Here is a 10,480-nt window from a genome sequence, read left to right as displayed (position 1 = left end):
GAAAAAATTTAGTTTTATTTTCTTTTTTCTTTATCCATTTCATATTTTCTTTTTCATTTTTTTCTTCCATACAATTTCTTGTTCTCATTTTCAGTGTTGCTCGTCTCCTTCGTCGTCCCATTTCTCCATTACAATGCTAAAATTAAAAGTTCCCTAGATAGAAAGCTAACACAAACAACATGATTTTCTAATAATTTAACGAATATTGTGTGTCAAACAGAGAAATATATTTGAAACTAGAGTTGCTAGAGCTTCGATGGCAATTGTCGGAGTCATTGTTGTTATAATAAATTTAAGATTAACCGATCTGAAGGTTTTCGAACCTTTTATCGTGGAGCTTCAATGGCAATTATCGAAGTTATTATTGTTGTAATAGACTTAAGATTGACAGATCTAAAGGTTTTCACACCTTTTACCATGGTTGCGGAAAAAATGAATACACATAAAAGTATTTTGCCTTTCTAAAACAAAAATTATGGCAAATATTTTAGAACGAAGAGAATTATAGATTGAGCATAAAATAAAAATTATGGCAAATATTTTAAAACTAAGAGAAATATAAATTGAGCTTGCTACTGTTTCTAATCATGGCCATAATTTCAGAGGCACAATGTGAACATTGACTCAAATAAACAAGATTGTCCATATAGTTTGATATTATTTGAGAGGAGATAAATGGCAAGACATGAGGCACACGTACGTGGGCTTTTGAAGGGAGTATAACCAAACTATTGTAGTCATTCTCCACAGGTATGTCGCATGTGTATATGATATTTAGTACTTAAATTAGATAACATTAATTTGATATTTTAAATAAAAAAAAATTATATATTCAAAAATTATATGAAAAGTATGATAAATTTCAATTTTTTGCATATAGATCAATATGATAAAAAAAAATACTTCGAACAATTTTAGTCAAAATTCTTATCGTTTGATTCTAAAAAAGAAAATCATCACAATTAAAAGTAAACGGATGAAATAGTGGAATTTCTCCAAAATTTTTACAAAATCATACATATATCATTTTTTAGGAGACACAATATTTATAATACCTTCAGGGCCTTTTTCTAATAGTTTTTTTTTCTAATATTTTGCTATAGTAATGCTTTGACTTTACTATTTTATATTATATGATATGACATCAACTACTTTCGTTGCCAAATAGTATAATGGAAGTACCCACGAATTACAGGGACGTACCAAGCATCCAACTTGTTGCTATTAATTTAGAGTGTTTCCACCACTCATATAATAGTGCGTATTGATGTCATTTACAAAATTATAATATCCATTAATAATTTACAAAAACCTACTTAATAATACCATTAGTAAAAAACTTATTTGACTAATAATTAATGACTTCCAATAAATTTGTTGATAATTTCGTAGATACGGATAATAAAAAGAATATCAAAACATGATACCTTTTTATATTAGTTAAAAATTATTTAGTTAAACCTAGTTTAAAAGGCTAGAAAATCGTTTACTCCCTCCTGTCAAAATTGAATCGAAATTAATATTCAGATTAAAAAATTTATTGGTTAGCAGTTTTGATAACGATTTTGAATTGTATATTTTATCGAGCTATCGATTCTTAACAGTTTGAAGTGTTTTCCTTAATGGGTTAATCAATAACCCGATAATAAATTAAATATTATATTTATATCATTTTGTATATAAAGTCCTTGACTTAGAGTTTGATTTTCTACTTTTATTTTTGGTTATCTCAAACTTTTGGTTATTCTACAATGTAAAAGTCTCTGTGTTTGAGCAAGATGTAACTTTTGAACTCATGTGCATGGTTCATTTGATTTGTCACCTTGTTTCTAAGTGTTTTCAATGTTTTTTTTGGGAAAATCCACAAGTACCTCCTCAACCTCTGTCTGAAATTTCAGAAACACACTTATCTTATTCTAAGGTCATTACCCTTTGAACTTATTTTATTCTACCACTTTTCGGCCTACGTGACAATAGCTTGGATAAAAAAGTCAACCAGCGTTGGGCCCACAAGATAGTGTCAGGTAGGATTATCAATAAAATAAGTTCAGAGGAACAATAGGACCTTAGTATAATATAAGTGTGTATCTGAGATTTCAGTAATAGGTTGAGGGAATACTTGTGCATTATCCTTTTTTTTCCAAATCTTAACGGTTAAAACTGATAGTCGAATAGATAACAATCAATAACCAATAAACTAATAACCGATAAGCCAATAATAATTCTATAATGGTTTAGCATCTCTACAAATTAAACCAATAACCAATAAGGCAAACCGATAAACTTCAAAATTGAACCGACCGGTATGCAGCCCTAACTCCCTCCATCCTAATTTATATGACATTTTTTGAATTTCTAGATTCAAACAAGTCTATCTTTGATCGTAAATTTTTTATATATCTTTTATATATTTTACATTATCATATTGTGACTTATTATACTTTTTTTATTAGTTTTAAAATATATGAATTTCATTTAATTTTTTTTGAAGATTACATATACAAATTCTAGATAAACTTGAATTATTTGACTCTCAAAAGAAAAACTCAAAGTGAATTTATTTCGAAAGAATTTTATTGATTTATTTTTACTTTTTTTTCGGCTTTCGTATTTTTACTTAAAATTATAAATTAGATACTTTACGGATGATATTTGTGGATTACTATTCATTAAATTGGCAAGTACAATCAATTCAAAGTTTCTGGAAGTTTATTAAAATCTTTGTAAAATTGATCATTACGAATATTGATTTGATTGACTTGTTTAATCATTTCATAGCCTATAATTTTTAAGTCTTTCTTAGGTCTAGTTTTATCATTATGGTAGAATTATTTTTCATAACCACACATTTACTATATGGGAATGATGATTAATTGAATATTTGATTAACCATATTGACCTCCTCATTTATTTAATTCACACCACAGGTCAGATTTCAATTATTATAGATACTATTTTGCCATTCTTCTAACAAAATGATTACTAGGACAACGTTCCTTTCTATCCTAATTACCCTAATTGAATAAAGTATCATCAGCCTCCACTACACACCTAAATGGAAAAAAAAACAACAAGAGAGGGGATTTCTATCTAACTCTCATTGTTTATTTTTTAATTCTATTATAATAAAAATAACTTTTAGCGATAAATAAATATATTATTAACGAAAGTGTTACGTAAATTTATTATTATTATTGAATTGTCATTAAATTCAGTATCGTTATTGGCTTCAAAGATATTTACAAAGAATACTAATTGTTCTTAACATACTCTCTCTATCCCTAATTACTTATCCTCTTTTTTTTTTAGTTGCCCCTAATCATTTGTCCACTTTTTCTTTTTAAGTTGTCCCAAATTATTTTCTTTTTAAGTCGTCCTTAATTAATTGTCCATTTTGACAAAATAAGAAAGGACATTTTTTTTAATCTATTATATCCTCAATTTATTAATTTGAAAAAGATAGAACTTCTTACCAATCTTAAGTTTTTAATTGCATCTACCTGAGATAACTAATATGGGTAAAACTTACTAAATCAATAATTATTTTTTTAACAGGTATATTAATTCAAAAATAGATAAATAATTAGGGACTGGGAAAGTACATATTTTAGTATCAATTAAATTATTGTCGTTTATTAGTTACCGATAGAAATTATTTTTGATGTACCAATTAGAAGTTAGAACAACACCTAAACATGAGAAATTGAAAATTTTTATTACGATTGAGGTACAACTAGTACTAGTTGTATGAGACATTATTTTTATTATTTTTTATTTGAACTGGTGGGACGTATACTTTGTTTTTCTTCTTTGTCTCCTATTTCTCTTTCTTATTTTAATGGAAAATATAGAAAATATTTTCTTGAAAAACAAGTAGATTTTGAATTTATTTTCTCATGTTTGATTGGTGAGTAAAAAATATTTTTTCCTTTCGTACTGAACACACTCTTAATTAGAGAAATTTTCACTAGATAAAATGGGGTCCCCCATTAGCTGTAAAGAACTCAAAAACAACTCATGAACCACACATAAGTCCACAATGGTTGCATTACCTAGCCGACTTTTCTCCTACCTATGCTTCAACGAAACTACTTACGTAAAATATCGTACTAAAGTTTTCCCATTATTTATACCCCATTTCAATTATAAAACTTACTCATTATTAATTTCTAATGAAAATAATAATGGATACCAAAGAATCTCAAAAAAATCATTTTTCATCAATATTAAGTAGATTTCATGCTGGTTATTTTAGAATAAGCCTTTCTTTATGTAGCCAAGCGTTACTATGGAAAACATTAAGTGATCCATCGGACGATATTCATAAAATTCGAAATATTTTTCGTATGCTTCCTTCTGCAGCTTTCATTCTTCTATGGTCTTTAGCTTTATTCTCATTAATTTCACTCTCTTCACTATATCTTCTTCGCATTTTTTTTCATTTTGACATGGTTAAACGCGAATTCTTGCACCACGTTGGTGTAAATTACCTTTACGCCCCTTGGATATCGTGGCTTATGTTGCTACAAGCAACTCCATTCTTCAAACATGAAGGGGTTTGTTTTTTTATACTTTGGTGGATATTCATCGTACCAATATTAGCATTAGATATTAAGATATATGGACAATGGATTACAAAGGGCAAGCGTTTTCTATCAGGAGTCGCAAACCCTACTAGTCAATTATCGGTTATTGGTAATTTGGTTGGAGCAAGGGCAGCTGCTGAAATGGGATGGAATGAGAGTGCATTATTGTTGTTTGCAATTGGAATGTCACATTATTTAGTGTTATTTGTAACACTTTATCAGAGGTTACCAGGAAGTAGTTCAATTCCAGCTATGTTAAGGCCAGTATTCTTCTTGTTTTTAGCTGCTCCTAGCATGGCTAGCTTGGCATGGAATTCTATTTATGGAAAATTTGATTCTTCATCCAAGATGCTATTCTTCCTCTCCATTTTCCTCTTCCTCTCACTGGTGAGCATTTTTTTTAAAAGTACACTCATTAGAACATGTCATGATATTTATTTAGTTATACACACTCACAAGACAATATGAATAACTTTGTATACTGTCGGTATTACTTTTTTCTATTATAATAGCTAATTTATCTTATTTTTAAGGTTACGAATTTCACATCCTAAAAAACCTATTTCTAAGTATTCTTTATATGACCTGATAGTGTAAAATAACAGTGTAATCAATAGGGATAAATTGCGCGAAAAAATTGAGTTTTTTTTTTATTAATTTTATGATATTAAATGAGTCTTGATGTTAGAGTTATAGAATGATAATCTTTTTTTGTTGTTGTTGTTGATGTTTGAACAAACTAGAATGGAAATAATATTTGCTTATTCCTTCTTCTATATATAGTAGGAATATTTTTTTGTTTTGTATTTTTCTTTGAAAGTAGAAAAGAAAAAGTGAAGAAAAAAGAGCATGATGTGGACCGTCTAAATTGACCTTATAAGTATTCGAGTACTAGTTGGCTTTTGCATTTTGCAAGATTTTGTATTTGTCATTTTCTCCATTGTACGGGCATTGATGTTGTTGCCTACCAACCATTCACTTCATAACCGTCACCCTCAATTTAAATACACTACGTGTCCCTTTTTGTCAACCTAATGCACCACTAAGATTTGAGACTTGTCTACTTGTCTAACGGCGGATTAACCGTGGTGGAGTCAAAATTTTCAATCTGAGTTTAAAATCTAAAAAACTAGACATACAAAGTAGTTAAAGGAGGTTCGAAATCTGCTATATACATATAAAAAATTATTTTAATCATATATAAATAATGATAATTTTTTACCTTAAACCCCCTACTTGTAAGGTGGCTCCACTACTGCGAATTAGGATATGGTGTGCGGGAATTCAGTAAATTTTATATAGATATTATATTTATATTGAAAAATTTATTAAATACTAAAAAAATTATTTATATGAAAATCTAATCGCAACAAAATAAGTGTTTGGTTCAGTCGAGAAACGAAACTTGCTTTTAAGTGTTGTACGTCCTCATCCTTAGTGAGGGTTCGATTTTCCTTAGGTTAGAAACGGAGCCAGAATTTTGAATTTTAGAATGACGATTTCAAATATTAGTTACTAGTTTCTGAACTTAATAGATTTTTTTATACGGATATGCTACTAATTGAGCAAAAGCTTTTGAGTTTGATTGATCTTGTATAGGCATTTAGCTCAACTCCTACTTTGGGCCTTTTATAATAGAATTGAGATATATAGCTGGAACTGATAAACTTCAAATCTTGAATCTGTTTCTATACCAAATATTCTATTAATGAGTATATGATGACTAAAAGTATTGTTTCCTAATTTGTTGTTGAAAATGTACTATGCAGGTATCAAGACCAGCCTTATTTAAGAGATCAATGAGGAAATTTAATGTATCATGGTGGGCATATTCTTTTCCTTTAACAGTTATGGCTATGGCATCAACAAAATATGCTCAAGAAATGAAGAATACTGCTTCACACATATTAATGTTGCTTTTATCTGCACTATCAGTCATTGTATCACTTGTCTTAATGATTTTTACTGCCTTACATTCCACTTCACTTTTACCTTGTGATGCTGATGATTCAATGCACTGCATTAGTATTAATCAACGTACATCAATTGTATAATTGTAGTAACTATTTCATTTATTTTATTTATTTTTCCAATAATTAGAACAACATACGTATGTAAAATTAGTAAAGGAATTGTACAAGTTAGGCTGTCGTTGATGATTTTTGTATGTATTTGTGATGATCAAAGATGAAAATAATACCTTAACAATTTCTATTATACGCCTACTTAATTTATTTGGTTTTGGTTTATGTGATGTTTTTTCATTAAATATATTTAACATTTTTATTAACTTTTAATTTTATCATGCATGTGTTTACTTGTTTTTATATTCATAATTTCAAATTCAGTACATGACGATGCATATATATTTTCACACTTGTATTGAGTTATTATGTCTTTATGTATTTTTTTGAATTAAATTTTAAAGTAATATAAAATACATTGCATCATAAATAAAATAAATGAATAAAATATTCATAAATATTACGGGTACATATCTGGCTATTTCTTAATTTTTCTCTCTTACTAATATTCGTCTGTGAGTCGAGTGACACATTTCTCAAAATGAAATAATTTAAACTTGATCTCCATGAAAGGACTTGTGAATTTTCTTAAGTTATTTGACTATCAAGCAGCGTTGGACATGTCTTGATCTCCTTATGAATATGTCAAGATTTTACGGGTCTTAATTTGAGATGCCTCTTTAAATAAACATACAAACCTCTATATTAGCATGAACTAGGATTTAGATTTAAGTAGTCTCCAAAAATTCTAACTGAAATTATACATCTCTTTGTAGATAGTCCACATTACTAATTATTAAAAATATCTTATAGAATCCTACAAAATTTCGATCTTTAAAGTATTACCAACGATTTTTAGAGACTTACCTAGGCGGTAAACACTACAATAAAAATGATCATTAGCAGCAATTGATTCTTAATTGCCGCTAAATATGTATTTCTAGCGACAATTGTCACTCTTCATATATGTTCCTAAAGCATTTAGCGACATTGGTTCCAAGGACAGTTTTAACTAATGCCGGTAAAGATTTTAGCACTCTTTATTAATGTCAATATTTAATGCCGCTAAAAGTTATTTTTGTTGTAGTGTAAGTTGACATAGGGATGTCAATGCTAGCTCCTATTGAGCATGTATGCGGATGTTGCGGGAGGTGATCTTAATCGTATTAAATTAAATTATAACACATGAAATAAAATCGAAAGAAAACACATATAATACCAAGGCAGAATCTGGAGTTAAGATATAGCTTGAACACAGTTGGACTCAACTGAACATTCCTCAAAGTAGCTTGTCTTTTACTGTTCTATTTTTTGTTCTACTATTACTACTTTTTCTCATTTGGTTGTTATAAGTAGGAAAAAGATGAAAAAAGTAGCCATGCGCACAGTGAAAGCAACAACATTGTGGGGTATAAAAGATTAGGTCTTTGTGTACTTGCCCCTTAGCTTTGATATTTTTTCTTATTTTCAACCATTCCCATTGATAGGTTTACGTAGTGGGAATACGACCACTTGGACCTTTTTACCAATTTTTGACTCGACTCAAGTTATAAAAATATTTCTAAAGTTATTTGGTAGGATGCATTAGATATAGTTTACAAAAATTATAGTACCAAATGAGTTTAAAGATGAGATTTGAAGAAAAAAGTGGATAGAAGATAAGAGAAATTATTTCTGATAAATCATCGATTAAAAATATATCAAACTCATACATGGAAACAAAAGAATGATAGGCAAACGCAAAGAGTAAAAAACAAACAAGAGGTAATTGAAGCAAAACAAATAATAATGGGTATTAGTGTATTTAAATAGTTAACTAGTACGAAATTTTAGTAGCATATATATTTGATTGCAAATTAAATAAAAATAGTACTAGATTTTCGCAAGTATCATATGTGATTCTTATCATCTATATTCATTTTTCGTAAGAATGATTAATTGTATCGAAAAGTGACAAATAAATAGTTGAGTTGGATATGAGTTAATAAACAATGAGCCCAGGTAAAAGAACAGATTTATTCCTTAAAAATATACTCCAGATAAAAAACGAGAGAAAAAACAAATCTAAAAAAGGGAGAAGGAAATTAGGAGAAAAAAGGACAAAAAGCTAGACAAGGTTTAACGCCGCAATTCAAGGGATTTGTTTATGTGAGTCTATTAGTGGACGATCAAAATTTTTCTAAGTTATCACAGATATCAGATGATAATCAATATCTTATTTATAAAATTTGAGCAAACACGAGACCATTGAAGTAAGGATGTCTATTCGATTTTTCCGTTCAGTTTTATATTATTCGGTTTAAATTTTTAGTTTTAAGATTTAAAGAAGTGTAATCCAATCTGAATTAAAATAAATTTGGTTTTTCTCTTTTTGGTTTGGATATTTTCGATTTAGTTAATCGGTTATGTCAATAATAGAAAACGTAACAAAGTTATATCTACAATTTAAAAAAAAATTATATATACATAATATTAAATTTCTTAAATATGCTTTTTAAAATAAATCACAAGTAAACTGTAAAATACAATACTTGAAAGTATATCAATTATAGATGTCCAAACATAAGAAAATAAATTAAACTATAATGAAAATAATTAAAAAAAGAACAAAAGTGGTTAACTCCAACTTAATACTAAACACACACACATACACATATATTTTTTGATTTTTTGGTTTTTCGATTTTTATTTTTCAAATCCGAAATCAAACCAAAAACTCAAACAAACTAAATTATAATTCTAAAAACAAACCAAAAATTAAAAAACTAATCCAAATTAAAATTCAATTTGATTTTTTAATTTAATCCAAATAATGCATACACCTAGGTAAAAGTGATTTTTCAAAGGTTGTATAACTTCTTCTTTTTTTAATATAAAGGACAAAATCTAAATGGTGTCTCAAAAATAAAATATTTCTTTAGATCATAGATACTATTGAATAACAAATACTATATATAATTTTCCTTTTAGTATTTATGAGTTCAATAAAAAGTATTGTTGCTCTTATAAATGGATATGCAGAGAGGAAATACTAGAAAAGGGAGATGTAACTGGTGTTTATAAAGATGAAAAATATATATGTTATACTTTAACCAAATTAACTTGTAAGACATACTTATTTTGTGTTTGTTGATTCAAATAAAGCATGAAAACAAAGGAGAAAATAAAATAATGGAATAGAGGAATTGTAATCCTCTAGAATTCTATCCATATTTTAAAACTAAATCTCGAGTTAGATACCAACCCAAGGTTAGAATGAGATTATTATATATTATTACACATTATCTCAACTTCAAAATTCAATCAACCGATCAAAATTTTCTCTAAGATTAATTGGGAAAATTGTATATAATGATAAATTATTAATTTAAGTTGAATGTATAATCAGAGTTTGATGTAACTAATTGTGTCCCATAGCAAATTGTTATCAGTCGCATTTCTCCCTGAAATTCTCGCTCGCCACTTTCCCTCTCTTGCTCATTTGTCTCTCCCTCGCCTCTCTCACTTTATACAAACAGAAATGTATAAATTGTGTTTCTGCTATATAAAGCGAGAGAAAATAATATATACACATGCAAATACATATATCTTCGTCCTACACACTTATAAATATACAAAATAAATGTTCCTTCTCAATTCTCTTTTGTCTTTTTCTTTCGCGCTTTATACAAACACAGATTATACAAAATACAATGTATAATTTATGTTTGTATAAAGCGAGAGAGAGAGAGAGAGAGAGAGAGAGAGAGCTAAAGAGCGATAATTGATATACAAATGTTTTATTTCGATTCAATTGTATACAAATTCAAATTTTTACATATATACAAACACGTAAAATTGAGTTGATAGGCTGTCACACGATTTATACAA

General features: G+C 28.1%; 1 protein-coding gene across 1 annotated transcript; it reads left to right on the top strand.

Moving 5' to 3' along the window:
* The first annotated feature begins 3,303 nt into the window (after positions 1–3,303).
* Positions 3,304–6,803, top strand: LOC101257786 (S-type anion channel SLAH1). Its single transcript, XM_004243433.5, has 2 exons — positions 3,304–4,973; positions 6,356–6,803. Exons 1-2 carry the CDS (start codon positions 4,173–4,175, stop codon positions 6,638–6,640), a joined length of 1,086 nt encoding a protein of 361 aa, XP_004243481.1. The 5' UTR covers positions 3,304–4,172; the 3' UTR covers positions 6,641–6,803.
* Positions 6,804–10,480: the final 3,677 nt, after the last annotated feature.

This window comes from Solanum lycopersicum, chromosome 7 (assembly GCF_036512215.1).
Source record: "Solanum lycopersicum chromosome 7, SLM_r2.1".
Taxonomy (NCBI): Eukaryota; Viridiplantae; Streptophyta; class Magnoliopsida; order Solanales; family Solanaceae; genus Solanum; species Solanum lycopersicum.
This window is presented reverse-complemented; position numbering and strand designations above follow the sequence as displayed.

Bases quoted from the DNA above. Each gene is read 5' to 3' on its own strand.
- LOC101257786 (XM_004243433.5), top strand. From the start codon at position 4,173: ATGAAAATAATAATGGATACCAAAGAATCTCAAAAAAATCATTTTTCA. The intron at 4,974-6,355 runs GTGAGCATTTTT...TGTACTATGCAG, and splicing joins TTTTCCTCTTCCTCTCACTG to GTATCAAGACCAGCCTTATT.